Source organism: Anticarsia gemmatalis, chromosome 2, assembly GCF_050436995.1.
Source record: "Anticarsia gemmatalis isolate Benzon Research Colony breed Stoneville strain chromosome 2, ilAntGemm2 primary, whole genome shotgun sequence".
NCBI classification, from domain to species: Eukaryota; Metazoa; Arthropoda; class Insecta; order Lepidoptera; family Erebidae; genus Anticarsia; species Anticarsia gemmatalis.
In genome coordinates this window covers 7,834,122-7,855,128 of record NC_134746.1, presented here as the reverse complement: position 1 = coordinate 7,855,128, position 21,007 = coordinate 7,834,122, and the positions used below count along the sequence as shown (strand labels likewise).

At 38.0% G+C, this 21,007-nt stretch overlaps 1 protein-coding gene across 1 annotated transcript in view; it reads left to right on the top strand.

Moving 5' to 3' along the window:
- The first annotated feature begins 529 nt into the window (after positions 1-529).
- The window catches only part of Mid1 (calcium-permeable channel component Mid1), a 48,133-nt gene continuing 27,655 nt past the window's right edge, over positions 530-21,007 (top strand). The window contains exon 1 of the mRNA XM_076129527.1: positions 530-1,133. Coding sequence (XP_075985642.1) covers positions 669-1,133 — 465 coding nt within the window. The 5' untranslated portion in view covers positions 530-668. The remainder of the gene's footprint in view (positions 1,134-21,007) is intronic.

Genomic DNA, 21,007 nt, shown 5'->3' with positions numbered 1-21,007 from the left:
AAAATAAGAACGTTAACTTTAAATAACTGATTTACGGTACTTGGTGATTTGATGCCGTTGGTTTAAGGGTTGACAATTTAAGAGCCTAGCTCTAGGTAGACGTCGCTGTACGAGTATACAGTTGGGTGCTGTTCAGTCATATTATTTGGTTCTCTGGTAGAGCCGTAGAGTTAAAAAGATTTTTGAACCTTAAGCGTTGGCTTTGTGAACTCTGTACCCTAGTGTTGCTTGGGAACAGGCTTGCCATCAGTTGGTACGAAGTTTAAACCTATAGATGTCGGAGTAAAACAAGGAGATACGCCCTCTACGGGAAATCAACTTAAACCGTTTTAATGTCAGCATGTTGCTATTTGTTGGGCGGGCGGGAAATTGTTCAGTTCCGCTAGAGGGCGGGCGGCGCGGCGGGCGGGACCAGAGGGTGCGCGCGCACGGTTACATAACGGTGGCGGAGGTTTAGCGGGCGCGCGCAGCGGCGGGTGCGGGGCGCGGGGCGATCGATGCGCGCCCGGGGGGAGTCAGTCGAGCGGCGAGCGAGCGACATGGCGGCGCGCCCAACCCGCGCGGCGGCCCCGCGGCCCGGGCCGCGCGAGTAGGTCGCCATGCGCGATGCGGTATGAGGCAGCGCCGCGCCCGGCGGGCCGGCCCCCGCTAGCGGCGCCGCCCCCGCCATGCGAGCGCCGCCGCTGCTGCTGCTGCTGCTGATGGCGGCCGCGGGCTTGGCCGTGAGTCCGCTCGCGCGCCTCAACCCCTGGCTGAGCGCGTGCGACCTGGAGGAGGAGGGCGCGGGCGGCGTGCGCGAGTGCAGGGGCGCGGCGTGCGGCGGCGGCGGCGGCGCGCCCGACGCGCTCTCGGAGCGCGACGTGCCGCACCTGTGCGCGCTGGGAGCCGGTGCACGCGCGCGGCGCCTGGCCGAGCTGCGGCTGCGCGCCTGCTGCGAGCGCTCGCCCGCCTCCGCGCTGGACCGCGGCGCGCGCGCCGACGTGCAGGCCGGAGGCGAGCGCTGCGAGCGCGCGCTGCACGACCTCCTCGGTCTCGACGCTATGGTCGCGCGCGTGCACTGCGATTTTGTCGACATCCTCGGTCGCTACGACTGCGAACAGCCCTACTCCGTACACACGTGTACCGAGTGCGAGGTGAGTGTCATCACGAGACGACACCGTGCGTTCATCACGTTCGCGTCCGACCCGTGTGTAGCGAACGTTTACAGTGGTTACTGCGGTGATGCTTTCTGTCAAACTCGAGGGAGACGATGGACCGTCTACGAAGTATGCTATGTTTACTACTTTACGAGCAGCACCAATAACAAAAAACTCGTAGCATCACTAGTGCCGCTTTGTAAACCGACCCCGAGTTGTATAGAATCCATCATTCATTTTCAGATAATTCAATTTCCGTTTAATATATAAGAATTGACCCGTTATGACAGCTATATGTGGTCGCAAGTGACGAAGAGGACGTGTGAGGCTGTTCGGTTGTTAGGCGATTACAAGGTTGTATTGATCGAGTTGGGCAAGACACGTTTCTTAACCTAAGTATAGTGTGTCGGAGCTGGCGAGGTGGCGTGGAGGCTGGTGTGGTGTCAGTGTGGGTGATGGATCCGTCGCCCGACCATTTATCAGCGCGTAGTGTGGGTGACAGCCGGCCGCAGACACGCCATTACTATGTGTCTAGCATTCTAAACTAGCATATAACTGCTATTGTCAGACATTGTTCGAGTTATATACCCACTGTTATTACATACATAGGTATGTAAAAACATAATTATGTTAACGAACACAATAAACAATTAAATAATTAGAAACTTTTATCAATTAACGACGCTATAAACTTAATTGTTAATCATATTTATTAGCACGACTTCTAAATACAATGTTAATTTCCAATAACTTACGTCCATGGCAACTAAACATAATACATTGTGACAAATACAATAAAAGTCAATGAAAGCCAGAAATCAAACCCTTAAATGATAAATACAAGGATTCACGTAGATTAGGGGCAAACGTCTGCACTGTTATATATTTGGTGATAATGCAGGTTTAATGCGGACGGCTGGTATCCACGCCCTGTCACTACTAGTGGGCCAGAAAGAGCTCCCGGGTCGCGGGTGGAACTCCTTAATCCCTTTTCCGCGATAACAGATCGGTATGCTAGATACTGTCGTACAAAACCGACCAATTAAATTTAGGGAAACGTTTCTGTCATACATGTTTTGATAAAGTGATAATAGCCAGTTACACTCGCCACCCACATGGCTTTCCATTGAAGTTATCACGACGATACGTATTTTTTCTGTGAATGGATAGTGTTGAGCTATATTTTATTTACTCCTACATTAACTTAATGATTTAGGTATATATACACTTTTTCACTAATAACTTCAGGCAAATTTTAAGTAGGATCGCGAAAATATTTGTTCACTAAAATTCAAGTTGAAAAGGCTTAAATATGGATGATAAATACACGTATTAGCGTTAAACACATCTTAATAATAATAAGCAAACTGCTAAAGACTGCTTTTTCTTCCCGATAGACCTACCATTATTTTGTCCACATGGTCCAACCATAGACCACGTGGAATATCCGCATTGAATCATTTCTCGTCCTGCGTACGGTAAATTTCGTCAACATTTATTTCCCGTAGCAACAAATAAATCTAAATTATCCACTATGAACATTTTACCCCTTAAATACCTCACAATTACAGCATATCATCAAATGTTTATACTGGGTTAAGGATACAGTAAGCAATTACAGTTTCTCTATTTCAAAGCAGCGAGAATGATGCCGGGGCAAAAGCTATTCTTGTTAATGTAAGCAGCCTCTGTAACGTTACGCAACACTTGGAGACGTGTATCAAATATATTTTAACTTTGTTCCCACGTTTCCTTGCCGTTTTCATGTGATATATGTCAAATTACTTAAAATTATTTTGTAAAATTATGTCGTTTATCGATCCATAGTACTAGAACAGACGATTCATAGTATAAGATAGACATATTATAATGTAAATGCTTTAAAACTGTAGATATTCTAATTATTAAAAAGTTTATTCGTGACATTAAATTTCTTAGAACAGTTCACTTTTTTCATACATTGCGATTACTTATTGTACTTAACATAACCTCCAAACTGTGCTACTTATCATTCGACTATTATTTTCCATTTCTTTGACTTCCTCATGCGACGCCATAGTTTTCCTGTTATATTCTTTACTCTCTTTTTATCTGTGTTTCGATAAAAAGTAATACTGATTCATACTGCTTCGAGTTCAGAAACATTTTACTACAGTCGTTGCAGTCAAATTGAAGAATTAATCGGACTTTGTTGTAATAACTATTGTCATTTGTGGGCCTTATTATTTTACTAAAATGATCATACTTGAGAACAAACTAATAATAATGAATGAAAGACGAATTATATTTGACAATTAATATGTTATTTCCGTTATTATATCCATATAGTTTAAAAAACGTATTACTTATATTTTCTCATACTGTACTAAATTGAAAAACTAATCTGAATGTAAAATTATTAAGTTAGATACATGTTACACGCTTTCCTATACCTAGTTAAGTTAGGTATACCCTAAGAGAACTAACTAATATTTGATGATATAACATTATTCTTTTACGGCAATGTATCTTGCCATTATCAGCCTCTAACCAAAAATACTCCCCGTACAGTAATTACAATAGAGTGTCTGAATCAAATTCCACGTTAGATGTAAAAGGCTTCTGCCGACCTTTCTAAGAAACTACTGGCGTGATATTAAACTTCATTTTAATTCCAAGTATAGTAGTTACACGTGGCGCTGGCTCTGCATGAAATTTGGACCCCATCCAAATCAGAGTACTTATTTCATAATTTTATTTGCCAAGCTCAACAGGAGGATCGGTAATAGTAGTAATCAGAATTCTTATCCAACATTTTCTTTTGGCTTTGTTTTTTCTTCTTCAATTATATACATTTGGTTCTTGAGAGTTCTTTTACGTTTTTTAAAGTAAGGCTTAATATCTTCTATTTTGCGTACAATTTCCTTCTAAAGGTTTCTTGAACGTTGGTCAAACTTAAATTTGTCTTATTCTTTGGTAAATTAAATTTATAAATAAGTAGACGAGGTTGCGTGAATTGTCCATTAAAAAATGTTCCTATGCGGTAAATTTTGATTGCATTTAGGAAGATCTTTGTAACTAACATATCGACCATAAAAAATCTTCAGCTAATATATTTGCTTCAATGACCCCATTTCTTTCACCTCAAAGTATGGTTTTTGAAACAGATAATTTCGCATAGGTATATAAAATCTTTTCGATAGTACGTTTAAATATAGGTAAGTACTGAAGCTGACAAAACCTTAAAATGCCCAAGATAATATCACTAGTAGCCTAGTCACTAGAAGATAATAATCATTAACCCTCTTATCATAAACACACTATAAACATATTTTAGTTAAAAATCTACTATAATATGTTTTTTCTTTTTCATTTCGCTAAGGAGTGAAAAAAACAAAACTCTTTATAAGCCTTTCATAACTTATATATATTTTTATTTGGTATATTCACTATACTTATTCCCGTGAAACCCATTCAAAATTTCCAACAACAACTGCAACTGTTAACTAAATAATAAATATTCAGTCGGGTGTCAAAACCTCACAGACTAATAACAAATAACACATCAAACATTTCAGTCAAAATAGTGTATTTTCATTAACTAATCTAGTAAATGATGTATTTCCCTGCACTACATCATTCAGGTATTCCGGGAAAGGAAATTAAATGGATCGCAAAATTAACCGTTAAATATTTGTATTCAATTAACACAATCACTAAACTCGGTAAACACACTATTGATATGAATTGGAAAGCCACTGATGATTCATCAATCAATTAGTTCAATTATATAATTTCATAATTACTTTTATGTTAACCAAAACAGCAAATTAACTTGAATTACTGAAATGTTAATTATTGTGATAGTTATTTGCGTTTTGTGTGTGAGCCTATTTTATCCTACTAATATTATAAATGCGAAAGTTTTTTTGGACGTATGGATGTGTGATTCACTTTTCATGCGGAAAATGTTAATGTTCATTCATTTGATGTTTAACACTGATATTTTATATCCTATACTAACACATAGAACATTGTTTACGCTAATGTATGACATGCTAAAATACTGTTCTGAAATCTAATCAATGAAGAGACAATTAATACCCTTTAGGAAGGTTATCTTCGAAACAATTAAAAGAATACTGTCACAAATAGTCGTCAAATCATAGGAAATCTATTCACTCGGGTCTATATACAGACCCGAGTGAACAGATTTTCCATTCATTGACTTCTGCTCGTATGAGCAGAAGTTTACTTTTGAATTAGTAAATATATCAAATATGTTGTGCATGTTTCTTCACAGATACAGTAGATATAATTATACAGAGATCGGCTACGTAGCCGTGGGTATAATACACGTATCTTTATTTTCTCTATTACTGCTATTACGAGAGGGTTGTCAAAGGTTTGCCTGAAGGTGGCGTGTCGGTAGCCATTTCCTGCTAACGACGACGTCACCTGCAGTTGAAACATCTGAAAGCTTTCAACCGTTTGCCACTCCGTTAACCTCACCTATTTTTATTTGCAACGTAATAAAATCTATGGGGAAGTAACTCGAATTGTCTAGATCTGCAAACACTGGGCTTTATATACCTTTTCAAATATTCTATTCGTACGCTCGTATGAATCTTTTACAAGTACATTACGGTATTTGATATCTAATGTCTCAAAAAAAGCTTTTAAAATAAATTGGGGACGTGAAAGGGACGTTGAGAAATATTTTCGAGGCAAGAATAAGAATGGCTTGGGGAATGCTGCTTGCGTTTAAGATGGCAATATTTTGATCCCGACAGGTTAAAATTGTTTGTTGCCCTCTTTCTGTACATATTGTTCGTTTATGTGTACAGAAGAACTGAATAGCCACTTGAAGTTTCATTCTGGGGTGCATTTGTTTAGATTTTTATTGCTGTATAAGTTTGCAATTTTAATAAATGATAATAAGTTTTTATTGCAGTAGTAAAACGTAACCCAATTGTTGAATAATATTATAAATCTATCAATACAAAGTACACGTGTTCAGAATACTTATCAATTAGTTTCCTTGTAAAACAATGGTTTGTCTGTAGGAATTTACATTAGCATTAATATTATTCGAGTCGTAGAGAATTTTAATCATTTGTGGCATTGCAAAAACAACTAATAAACCATTTATCTTTATCTATGCAAGAAAATTGCTAAATATTTTCTAATTTCGACCTACTTTCATATGTAAGATAAGATTGTAAATCTCGCCAAGAGAAAAATACAGTTTTTAAGTTACTTAATCCTTAAAGGTATAAAACATGCAATTATAGCAGTAACATCGTTACAAATATTTGTTTCACTAGGCACGGGTCTGTTTCATTACTGTGAGAGCGGTAATGCCATAGCCCGTATTAACATAATGTACAATCCTGCAAAATAAATCCCTAGCTGTGATGTTGTATGTAGAGTCGGTGTTAAGGCAGGTCGAGAGACTCGCCGCTCCTACTTTCATAAGTTAGTGGAGTCACCAATCCACACTCAGTGCTTTTCGCACACGTTCCCGCGAGAGAGGCCCTTGTCTGCGGACTGTGACAGGCTTTTAATGATTAATGAGGGTACCACTCGTACATCAGTTATGTTGGCTCAAATATATACATATTTGTTCAAAATTCTTCCGTGTTCATAACTCATTTTTGTTTGTTCGCGGATATGTGGGAGTGCAGCTGTTATCCACGAATTAATTTAATATGTCGGGGCGTAATCACGAAGAAAGTGTATCCTTTCGCCTCCCATTGTTTTGACACTAATGATTTACCGGGAGTGTGAAGTTTCTTGTTCCACCTATTTGTTCACGTTTTGTATTTGTGTGCGTGTGTACATTGTATTTAATATGTTTGTGTGTTTACTCTTGAGCATATAATTAGCAGGTAATGTTATACGTGTCAAAGCATCTTCGATTTCGCTTGATTTGTTTTTGATTGTAATCTGTTTATCTTTCTTTAATTACTGTAAGAAGGCTTGTTTTCATTTCCACGTAGTCTTTGCCTAAAACCTCCACAGCACACTTTGTTCTGTGTCTCTTTGAATAACGTTTCTGGTTCGGTGAATTGTTCACTAATAAGTTTGTTATCACAGATTTGAGACTATAATAAGGTCAATATTTCAAGATAAAAGTTGTGAACAAGACGCTTCAACTCATATATCCTTTTATCCTGTGTAACCTCTAAATAATCGATCTATGTTTTTATGAAAATTGTGGCCTGAGTCGGGTAAAAGACTGCTTGTACTAGCGAGGCACTAGTCGAACAATATAGTAAAAAGATAGATACTTTTTTTGTATGCATTATACAATTCTTTGATGTTTGACTTTGTTCTGTGTCTCTTTGAATAACGTTTCTGGTTCGGTGAATTGTTCACTAATAAGTTTGTTATCACAGATTTGAAACTATAATAAGGTCAATATTTCAACATAAAAGTTGTGAACAAGACGCTTCAACTCATATATCCTCTTAATTATCTAGTCTAGTATTGTCCATATACAAAGGATTTGGTTTGATTTCACCAAGTTTTGTAGTTAATGCTCCCGCATCGAAATGTCCTTTAATATATTTTGTTAGCCAAAATATGTAAATTGAAAGTATTATTTGAACAGTAATATTTCTGTTTTGTTCCCTTGTTGTTAAGATTGCTATATAATTATGTCTTTCCATACAAAACTCACGCACATAGTATTATATCATATATGTCAGACGCGTTGTTTAAAGATACCTTTAGTCAAATAGCCCTTCTCCTCTATGAAGATTTTTAGTATTAACGTGTATATTATTCATGATCTAAGTCTATTAGTAATAAGCGTTTATTTCTTTTCAAGCTTATGTTTTAAAGCCGATCAGTTAGTTACTATGAGTAATATTAGCTTCAACAATTACCTTTTGTTAAATACACTGTACGGTTAAAATAACAGCACAAGTTTGATACGTATTTGTGTTAAAAAACGACAGAACGCGTATTGCACCGTTGCATGTTTAACTTTTGTAAAAAGACTGGCTTTTTATATACATTAATGCCTCCATCACCATATTGTAAAAGCTACCAAGATCGTTTATTCGTAACACTTGATATCAGACAATATTAATCTGTTTATCCACTCACTGAATTCTCATCAGCTGAGATCCAAATCAGAAAACTTAAAAGGTTCGTGATCTATCTTTTACGTAAAATTAGGTAACACAAAATTAACATCTAAATACGATTAATAACGTCTATTATAGTTAAGTGTCATCAAAAGTATCTATTGTATTAAAATTAACTAGTTCTTTATATTGTCCAAGAAGTTATTTCTTGCAACTGAAGCTAACGTGCCTTGAGTTCGGTTTCGCACTGGATGATGGGTTGGTTTTATTCGTAGATATGTAAATGAATCCTATTTCTGCTTTATAGCTGCATCAGTTAAGTTTATATTGTTAATACGTTAAAACTTAGTTCAAAAAGATACATAGCTCCAGGAAAAACAATTAAAGAAAAAATCAAAATCTCTCGAGTCACCGAATCTATGATTTAAACCAAAAACTCCACGATATGCCTTTGTTTTGTAAAGTATACACTTTATATTGCAATGGACTAAAATTCAGCCAGCTCTTCGTAATTAACAGTGGCTAACGTATGCTATAACTCTAACACATATTTCCATTTAACAACAGAATAAACATCATTATCTAATTAGTCTGCGTCCAACAATGCTGGAGCTCATAAAAGCTCGCCAATTGCATTACAAATGAACAAACGGTTTGGTTATCACTTGATTGTGAGCTCAAGTATCTGTCATGTGGAGTCCGCTTGGTGTCGGAAGCGGTAGTTGTTAGTTCCACGCAGTGGGCGGATACCTTTTGTCGCCACGAGACTCTCACATTGTTATGTGTTCCTAGTATTTTATAATGAAACATCCTACATACATACGCAATTGACATTGAGTCATTGAGTTCACAGGTTATAATTTAAAATATTTCAACATATGACTTTTTAAATAACGCGTGATTCTATCCATCCTTATATAATATTAGGCAAACTTGATTTATTTGATTTGCGTAAAATGTGGTTTTTGTTAAATATGAAACTATGGTATTCATTCATTATCATGCCTACATTTGAGTATGATTAGTTATTTGAGTAGTATTGGCTTCAGCTTAAGATGGTAGTGAAAACAAAAAAGCTTCAAAATTATTTCACCAGGACATAAGTGGATAGGAGTGGTATCTGAGTAGCGGTTGTGCCGATTCCATACGGCGTTAAAACAATGCGGTTTTAGGTACTATCGTATTGAAAAAGTAACAACCCAAACAAAAGGTGATAAAAATGGGTTGTTACAGACAGCATTACGATATTATAAATTCACGTATTTATGAATCTTTAAAGGAAGACAACTTCGCCATTATTCGGTTTTCAATGCCTATTACGTAAAAACATATTCATGTGGTTTATTACAGAAGTGAATACGGAGACGTTAAACGTAAGAGTTAAACTCAAAAAAATTATCTATAGACTAACTCGCGATCAAGGTCATCGTTATTGAATGAAGATTTTCAGCCATACACGTTACTCGCGTATATTGTCAACTACAGTAAAAGATTACAAGATATAACAGCATTCCGTACGATATATTTCCTGTATGTTTAATTGAAACTAACTTATCGCCCAGATACTTACATTCTAGGCGTACATTCGTAAGGTTAGATAAGTCGTCTCGAGTGCCGAAATCGCCTAAAAGCAAAGTACGGTCGCGGGGGCCGGCTACGAATGAAGTTTCATTCAAAAACATGCCTCGGATTGAGGTTAAGTGGCGGTGCGCAGGCGTGCGAGCCGCGCATGCGCCCCGCGCGCCTGTCGCGCAATGATTTCACCTACCTTCCGTAGCATTTTGAATTTTACATATGTTCACTCTTGTCACAGATATCGCCAATTTATTTTTAATATAGTCTCAGTTTCCTCGTCTTCATATCATATCTACCATATCGTGTGACGCGAATATTCAGTCCCGGAAAACTTTGCATTCGCGGAGCGAGCTCGCTGCCAAACTAGATGTATCCTGCTGAGATTTTGTAATATCGTAGCTTAATAGGATTTTTATTGATCTAAACGTTTTGTTTTATCTGCTTTTTATAATGACTGAACTATGTTCCATTTATATTTACAACTGTGTTAATGTTTAGAGTTTGGTTTTGGTTTCTATAGAAGTAGTGACAAAACCCCATCGACTTAAAGATTTCAAAGAGAAGCCTGCATTAATAGATTTAGGACTAAAAGTAGATTTGAAAACATTAGTCGTCGACACCTATCCAAAGATTCGAGTGGTACTGTGTTCGAGACAAAGGGAACAAAAGGCAGTGGAATTACGGTTTCAAGCCTTTACGGAGAACTTCTTGTGGGGCCTTCATTAAAATCTGCGCTTATGTAATTAGATATACTTACACCTCGCAGTTTCCTCGCACGAATTAGCTCATGCATTTGTTTCTTATCTATTTCTTGAATCGCATCGTCGCAATACACGTATTAGCTGTTATTTGCTTGGTTTAAGTAAACGTTGTTATGTATGATAAGAATTTGGTAACTTCTGTTACTATGTACTTATGTAAGCAATAACTATCCTGATGCAGTCAAGAGTTACAACCGTAAATGATACGTTTATACTAAATTAATCCCATAATTCTTATACTATGGAATGAATTCAAAAGATGTTAAAGTAGATCCGAATCATTTTTAATGTATCAGATTGGAATCTTACTGTAATTTGTATTAGTGTTAGTTGACTTCAGTTAAAAATAAACTATCTCGGATCTAGTTATCGATTCTTCAGCCAGGTCAGAAGTATCACTAGACAAAGTTTGAACTGGTCTTAAATACACAAGCGGCCTGCCTATCACGTAAATAACTGATCAACTTGTGTGCCACCACCTAAAATACTACCATTGTTTTCTCAGTCTGTGTGAAGGAAATTACATGAAAAATTATAATATACAAATATTTAAAATTAACATTTCAAAGAAAAAAAATTGGCCGTGTAAGTTAAATTAGGGAGATGCTGAATTATCAAAATAGAAAAGAAAAAAATATTGAAGATCTAACTAGTAACTATGTGGGTCCGAAGAAGTACGAGTATCTATGAAGGAGAATAGTAAAATTGTTCAGTAAGTAAGGCTGTGGTGCGACGGAGCCGGCCCGGCCCGTCTCGCGCACAGCCGCTCTGACCTACTTGCATTACGACCCACATTTACACACACATTCGGCAATTTTAATATGACTTGTCACCATCCTCTGTGCCGAATCACACTCTTATATTATAAAAAGGAATATAGATTAACTGCTCGCCGGTTGTGTACAGACCTAATGAGCCTCTTGTAATATAGACGCTTTGATATTATTCAATCTCAGATTGTGTCTTTGTCTTTCTTTCGCATTAAGTAGGGACAGGTGACGGCAGTCATTATCCTCGCTCCATTTTGTCATATTCGCATACTTTTATAATTATGAGATTGGTTCATGATTCTACAGATATTTGCGACACATGCAATAACATTTTTATATTTGGGAGGGTACATATTTTTGACAAAATATTCTTCTAAGCTAAGGGGTTGACTACTTTCTCTAAAATTACAAAATTCTTAGAGAAAACGCAAATGGTAAAGTAAAGTAGCTCGTCTTGAATGTGAAGTGAAGTGTCACTCTGGGCTTGTTTGCATACACGAGCGTAAGGCAACTTCTCTCAAATTAGTGCTCTTGTAATAGTTGGGGTTAAAATATTAACCCTACACGTCTGCCGCTGCCAACACACTCATAGAGGAATTTGCGTAAGTAACGTAACATTACTTGTGCAAATACCTATGTAAATATGAGAATACAATGGAAGTATGTTAAAGTATTAGTATAGTATGTGTACGTTCACGGGCTTACGGGCTAGTTACTTGGCATCGCTTTATTCCAATCTCGACTGCAGCAAAGTGAACGTTTCAAAATTTGTAGCATACGGAATTTTTCCGGCCGAAATCACAAATAGATTTTACAACATTCGTGCTCCAATAGATAGCGGAGTTAAGTAGATAATCCGATAGGTCGTCGGTAGTATTGTGATTTGGTGATGTTGTAGCGGTGCGGTGAGGGCCCGAACACCGAGCACCAGAACTGCGTCAACGCGTTTACATAGTCATGTTTTATTAATGTGATGCATAAATTACTTTGTGCATCGCTCGTTTAGTGCTGAGGAAATTACCGAGCCTTAGTCTCACTCGAATACTTTGGAAGGTTTCCATATTGAGCCGGGACCGCGACGCTTTGATTGTTCATTTAAACAAGTAAGGCTTCGCGTACACGGGATGGGTGGATGGGTTAGTGCTTTAAAGACGTCAATAATAGAGTTATTGTTCTCATCTCGTCGTTATAATGCTTCACATAATTTATTTAAATACGCCGCGTGCTGCGGTTACATTACAGAGTTATATTACAGCTTACGTGTTGTAAGCTCGGCTCGCTCGTTTGTTCGCTCGTAACCGCGTAATTAATTTTAAATTACCGTGTATGGCCATTCATTGATTTGCAGCTAATAATGTTTACGTGCTTAATTAAAGCTTTTCACTATTGTGGTGATTTATGTAAATAGATTCAAGTACCTAAATAGATACTATTCATATAAACACAATTTTATGAGGCATAAGTACATAGTTATTCTAGAGACAATAAAATGTAATTAACGAATCTACATAATATATGTAGTTGTTATATAAAAGAAGCATTTATCAGTAATAACACTTAAATTGAGGAATATATAAACTTCCTTAGAGCCACAATGATTCTCGACAAGACAGTCACAACAAAATACAAAAATCCATGTTACCGTAAAAGTTTAGAGTGAAAACAAAGACTAACAGAGCTGTATGTAACATGAGCTAAGTTGCCGAAAGTTGCTCGTTATAATTAGAGGGTGGCAGGTCGCGAAAATTAATACCCTCTCTCTTTTTGTGGCGGTCGCGAGTTGCGGCCGAACAACTCGGCCGAGTCCCGCCGACTTCGACCGAGATCTGCCGAGCCCGACGAGCTCTACGATGAGACCTAGCGTGTTATTGTTTTACTTAATTAACTCGTATACTTGATAAAGTAATGAAAAGAAGAACTTGAAAGTGAGTCGTAGCCCAGTATGTAGGGCGGCGTAGCACTTCGTAGCACCGTAGACGCTAATGTAGATTTACAGGTTTTCTTAAAGGAGTAAACCATTTTAAGTCAGATTAAAGCTATTTAATGATTATATCTTACTACACATTTACGAGCTATATATACGCTTTTGATGAATTATTACAATTTTGTTATCCACGTGAACTTTAGATATTCATAGAATAAAATGAAGGTATAGTTTATTAATTGTCAAAAATTTGAAACTTTTACGCCTAGTTAGTTCCGTATTACAAGATTGATGTTTTGCTATTCTGTGGTTATTTCATGCTAAACGAAATAACCGCAACCAAACAAGCCGTATACAACAAAACATATATTTCAGTAACGTACAACATCCTGTATCATACCGATAATATAATTATAAATATCCGAAAGCGATATGTGGAAATTGCGGGTCCGGGCTGGGGTAAAAACGAAGCAATTATGTAACAGCGTCAGCGAATTAGTGTTTGTGCTGGCGTGGGGCCAAGTGCACGCGATGCGCGCCACTGCGGGCCCCGACCGCTGCGACCCGCCGCGCGCCCGACACCTCCATCATCACATGAACATTTTGTAACCATACAATATTACACCATCCAGTGGTAATTTACACACCCGGGAAACTATAGGGGGTGTAGTACTTGATGCTTTACGATAGGTGGTTTTGTGTAGCTGTCAGATTTTGGGATTGTGTCAGATTGTTTCGTATACATTAGTAAAATAAGTTAATTGGCGACGGATCTCACTTTAAGCAAGCTATTATTTTAAAATATTATTCACCGAGAATACTTGAAACCTATTTTGACCAATAATAGCCAAATATTCGGTATCGTACTGCTGCACATACCTATGTAGGTATTTGAACGTAAATGTCCCGCAAGACAGCGAGAAAACCCATAAACAATAACGCAGACGGCCGATTAACTCCGGTATTTGGGACGACAAAATACTACCTTTTATTGAGAGTTACACAACGACTGCAACATTTGTTACTTTAAATCAGGAAAATCTTAGTAGGAATCGTCTTCCGAATGTGTGGAGATTGGCTTCCGATTGAACCCGTGCGTCGGTAGAGGTCAGACAACCGTTTGACCTCCGCTACCCCATACCGGTAACACACGATTACAGACTTGTTAGGGTTACGTTCAAATTTTTATTTGTCAAATACATTTTGTCACAATTGAGAAATCCGGCCCAGTGGCAGTTTTTCAGTCATTGACTGAGCTTAAGCAGCTTTTTACCAATGTAGAAACATGCCTTGTTAGACTGCTTAGACTGCTTTACGGCAAGACATTGTTATTGTGAATAATATCGGAGAACTTGAGAATAAAAAATAATGGTGTCAAATACGTACCTACCCATGACATACAGAGAAAAAAATACGGATAATATGTAATGATATTTACGTGGTTATATTTATATTCACCAAAATGTTATATCCATATTCACATCTAAAACACGTTACAGTTCACGGCTAACTTCAGGATATTAGTGAGCGAAACTTCCCGTAGCGCTATTAACTGCAATTAATACATGCTATGTATTGGTTACGTGAGCATATTGAAACAGCTTCAATAAACAAACTCGCAAGTACAGCGGGCACGCTCACCGCTCGCGTGAAACACTGCAACGATTGTACTCAATATCACTGCAATTTATTAATGAATACTACTTCTATTGTTCCGTTTTTAGTAAAGTGTACTGATTTTATTGCTTTCTTTTTTATTAGTTACTCTTTGTTGGGAAACCTACATTCGTAGCTCGATTGTCTACCACTATCGACTTTCGACAACCAGCTAGTTATCGAGATATTCTGTATGAAAATGTGATCAGCGCCTCTAACGGGCAACGTAGAAACTATTTTGACAGTACATTTAAAACGTCAAACGATTGATACTCGACAGTATTGACTGTAGAGAATCGCGTTACCGATAGTTTAGTTTTAAATATTTCAGTCTGCATCCTATTCGGTAGTTGTTAGTTAATTTGGTCATATTTCAGCTTCTGTGAAATAAAATAATATTTTTTTATGACTCGTTGTGGTGCGCTATAAAAAGTGTGTGTGCTTTGACTAGCGTTACTTTGTAATATCTGTCATGAGAAAGTTTGTAAACGTACGTCCAAACAGCGAACACAATATTCAACGTTAAACTTTTTGTGGATCGCGTAAAGTGCTGTTGAAACCGTTACGAATGGTGCATTGTTAAACTAACTTTGTGATTACACGTTTGTATTTTTCAGTCTACTACATGCGAATACAAAATGACTAAAAACATATAAGGGACATTCAGCGTAACTATTACTTTAGGCTTTAAATATGAGGATGTTTATGAAAGGTCGTATTACAGAAAAATGACAAAATTATAGAATTTCGTGTTAATTTATCAGGTTAAGTAACGAACTTATAACTAATATCAAGCAATGTGACTTATCCTATATATTATAAACCACGCAGCCACCTACACAAAAGCAACTAGAAATATAAAATATCATAGCGTTTCAATAATACAAGAGCCATTTACACTTGTCAGAACATTTTACAACTAAGTTGAACAGCTCGCGGTTGTATTTCCCGGCTTCCTGTAAGGGAGGTTATAAAAATATCAGTCGGTTGAACATCGATAAGTGAATAAATCGAGTAGTCGAGTAGAGCGGTAATCGATGGCGCGTGGTTCAATGGGTAAAGCACATGTCTCTGTGACAGCGAGTAGCGAGTGACGAGTGTGAATGTTGGCGATCTTTTGTTTTACTTTTTATAATTATTTCTATTCAACGTTGAGGATAAGGAATATGTCTATTATAATTCACTAATCGTCACTAGTCAGATTGATCAAATGTTCATTAATAAAAAAAATTCTAACCAATCTTTTGACAATATAACTTGACTAGACGAGATATTTCATACAGACTTAGACATTTTTAATGCCATACCGTATCTATTGTATCACGGTTTCTTTAAAATTATTTTTGCTGAAGGAAGGAATGGGTGGGTACTGAAGGACGTCAATATTAGAGACTTGTGTTGTCTGTATAATGTCACTGGCATATTACAATGTATCACTCAAGTTAAGTACATCACTCAGTAAGTGCTTGTTATCGATGAGAGCTTTCGATGCGTTGCCAGTCCTCGAATGAAGACAGACAACGACTGAAGTGAGCAACGAAAACATACTCGCGAAAAATGTAGCAAGGTAGAGACAAAAGCTGAGCAACCGAGGTACGGAAACAATCTATCACTAATAAACATTTAAAAGTTGACAACGAAAACTATGTACGTCAAGTAAACAAATGGAAACAAAAGTGAGATTGTTGATACCCAGTATCGGTTGTATAGCAACCCATGAGTGAGAATTTCAAACAAAAGAAGCTGCAAAAAGAAAAACAATGCAAAATGTGGTCGGGAAATTCACTAGCGATATCCAAGATCATACGCGTGCTGTTCATATGAAATATCTAGAGCGAAAAAATAATCAATCGCGGTTCGCCCACAGCAGCACAAGTGCTCATAGCTCGCTGGCGTCGCGCACCGCTCCTCTAATTGGGAGCTTAATGTATCAAACCATGTGTAATGTCAACATAATTGGAAGGGCCCACTTCGGCTATATAGTAATTTTATTAGAGCATGGCTGATCGCTTTTCTTTAACGTGCCGTAGATTTGGAAAAGTATGCTATCGACTCCGAATGCCTGATCTTCAGTAAGCATATAGTTCATCGTTTTGGAATTTAAGTTTTAGAGTTTTCCTTAATATCAACCTGGATTAATGATAGTGTCCGTTATAAAGATCTCTCTGATACTCTCTCTACCCCTTACTAATATTGAAACCACACATAGGTATCTCGTAATTAAACAGTTTGCGTATCTCTCCTAACCAAACTGTGTGACAAGAAATGTTGTATCACAATACACATCAATTCCCTTCTTATTTTGCTCTGATACAATCAAGAGAATCAAGCTTAACTTACTCTGTATGGAAATAGGTAAGGTAGTTGTCGAGAGTACATATTAATTTTTCTTTTAAAGGAGCGGCTTGAAAATCGTGAGGTTAGATTGAGTAGTCGGCCGCAGTAGTCGGCCGGCGGACGAGCGGACGACGACGCTCGCTACTCGTGCACGCGCCACTTCTTCACGGTAAAAGAAACACTTGAAATTCGTCTACGTCGTCTCGCCTACTTTACTTTAGGCCCCGTTCAATTTAAGGCAGAGTTAGCTAGTCACGTTTCGACTTCCCTTACATATCGTTACTTCCAATATATATACCTAGCTAGGCATCGATTTTATTCCTGCATGTGTTGTGTTTGTACACACTCGCTTGTTTCCAGGAAACGCGTAGTAATATCTCAGTCAATGCACCTTCATTGTTTCATACGACGAGTGCCCTAGACACTCGTATCTATTAATTAAATCTCAATACGAGACATCGCTGCATTGTATTGAACAAAGGATACGTTCAGACTAATCGTGTTATTATTAATTAGCCAATGGAAATATTGACGTAAACAGTTGCACTAACGAGTATCAGGAAATAGGTTTGTTTATTTATCTACGGGTCAAAGAATCCTTATAGTAGAGTTTGTAGCGCAGTTCCGAGCGGTTAGTACCTAATATTCAAAGTTAGTGTGTTTTATTTCAGTAGTAAAGGTAAATGTATTCAAAAAGACCTCATTACAGTTACCTAACCCCAGTGTATATTAATTAGTCGAATGTTCTTTACGCAGAAACATTTGATCTAACGGGAGCGTAGCTGCTATCGGCTGTACTTACGATAAATATCCGCAACAATTTGAGTTTAGTGTTAAAGATCAGCTAATTTAGCATTAGCGGCGCGGATTCGTATATTGGAGTTTGCTTTTATCGAGGCGCTCAGAATTAAACATGCAATGGTACATTATGTGTGCGTTTCCACCGTTTCGCACTTTACCGGTAACATTAAATAGGCCATCGTTCTGTTTGAGTTGAAATCATAAAAGTTGTTCTCGTCTATTAATCCGTGGAGCGGGTGTGGGCGCGGGGAGGTCGGGGGCGGGTGGCGCCGATCAAACAGGCCGGGGAATCAATATGGCCGCCGCCCAGCTGATCCGTGACCTCCGCATCCCGCGCCCCCCGCGCGCCCCACACTCGCGCCGTCCCCGAGCCGCCCGCCACCAAACTTGACGCTTCTCTTTGCAAGTTTTCTCATGACGATCTCGATGTTGCTCACTGACTATACTTATTCCGCACTTACTTATATTTCCCTGTCAGTTCCGCGATATTAATTAGGAATAAATTCGGATGTTTTATGTCTCCCGACAACTACTTCTTTACGCAGTGTCCCAATCGCGCTAGAGTTCATCGCAAAGCTTTCATTCAAATAATAATAAAATCGACCCAACCTTAAAAAATACAGTCTTACCGAAATTTACTCAATTGCTGGGTTTATGACATCAAACTGACGTATTACTGTTTTGTTGAATGCTGTGACGTGTTCTTTTCAGTAATATCAGCGTCATTCATGAAATTCTCGAAGTCAATTTATATCTCTCAAGCAGTCACAAACCCAATTGTCGACCGGTGTGTGACATGCAGTGATCTGTATCTAGGATCGATGTTTTTCAAAGGATCAGTGATTGATAAAAATTTATCGGTGAAATATTTATATTTTTTCATGTTTACGTTCTCTTTAAGGTTTCCAAGTAAAACAGATTATGAAAGGGTGGAATTATGGAGGCTCTTCAAAAATATCTTATGTAGCATGGTAATTACGACTTACCCCTTATCTATTTGACTTGATAACTTCAACAAGGGAATGGCGAACAGTGCATTAAGCTACCGAACGTTCCTACATTACGTTGTTAGATAGCTCTCCCCTGATTTTACGAGTAGCAGTTATGAATGAGCGTTGAAGCATAAGACGATTAACAAGGTTAGTTTGTAAAGTGCGGTTAATTAAAAGTTACGAGCCAAACGGACAGCGGCTGCATCGCGCCATAAACCTCCTCCGTATTATAAACAAACGTACTCGTACATAGCCAACATAATCATACCGTGCCGACAAAAGACACCTATTTAGAAAGGCTCAGCGGAAGAATGGGTAATGCGATTAAAGCAACAATGACTACGTTAGATATTAGTATTCTAGCATTTTGTATGCCTTACGAGTTGTGAATTACGATATTATGACATTGTTGCTTTTATTCATTTGACGCGAATGGTCGTTGTGTTGTTTTATTAAGCAATTGTTTAACACATAGTGATTAGTGGTCTCTGCCCGTGTCCGCCATCATTGGCCATGACATTGTCATAGATGTTTGCATGACAACAAACTGGACAACGGAGATCGATACCTTCGTTCACGCTACGGAAAGGGTTACCCTGTTATTTAGTAACACAAATGATATGTTCTCTCGTATTTATTTCTGGTGTTTCTAAATATCAATGCTTATTACGATAATATTTATTATTATTTTTAAACATGTTCATGTCATTGTAACGACAAAAGTCAAATGTAGAAATTTGAGTAAAAAGCTTAAAGAACAGTATCACATTTATAATACCAGCGGCCTACAGAATACACTTCTCTTGATTGCCGTAGTTCTGACGATTAATGTTATTTTTATATCCACCTCTGTATTATAAATTACCCCGAGTCTTTATAATCGTAAGAATGCTGACCCTTCCGACATTTTGGATTTGTTTTCCCCGTTCGGCTAAAAAGCACAATTGGGTCTCCGCAGGAAATTTCCGTCGTAATGTGAAATTGTAAAAAAACAAATCATGCCGAGGGTTGGGGTTACGTAAATCAGTAATAGGCGCAGTATATTTTTATTTGTTCGCCAGACGTACGGCTAGTAAATCAGATATCAATGCGGATGGTTCACGGCGACTGTGCTATCTCGTACCACATTATACTCGTAGTACCACCACTCCACCACTCCACCACTCCACTTCAACGCTTTACCGCTCAACTTTAAACATGGCTTCCGCTTTTTACTCTTATCACTATGTGTAACTTTTAAAATTGATGTTTTTCTTTCCATTCGCTTGACGACTTTAGTTTTAAAATGTGTTTTCAAGCGAAGTAAAATCGTTTAACGATCTCTGACACAGTTAGATGTAGATACGAGTTCGTCTTCGAGCATCGTGTTTTCTATTTTTTACTTTTTCTCGGCTCTCCTGTTCTCTATTCAAGATTCTCCGTATGCGTCATTAAACACAAAAAGACATCGGTAAAGAAGATTTTCTTTTTAAATATTTATCGGAATTGAGTGTTAGGATCAAAAAGGAAGACCTCAGCCGTCTGAGACGATCGTGTGAGACGACTCAATGGATTGAATTACGCGGGATTGTGGGTAATCGATATGATATTTATTACGGTGATTGTGGTGAATATGTACGTGGGGATGTGTGTAGTGTGTGGAGTGTGTGCGTGCGGCTGTCTCGGGACGCGCCCTGGGGAAACGGCCCGCGTGCCCTCATACACGTGTCCGAGGATGCGAGCCATCACCCACCGCTGTTGTGCACGCCTTTCCTTATACTAACATTTATAATTTATGGACTCTTATCTTTTAAAATAAATTACGGAATGACAAATGTACCTATGTAAATAACATTTTTCCGAGGTAGCAGTATGTTTCTTGTGTAGTGCATCAAATTAATCTATTTTCACTTTTTATCTTTTGACGTATTTTATATACAGATAAGCCCCGAAACAAAAAGCATGCCCCAAAGTCTCGTCCGCAGTTACCCGGTTATCGC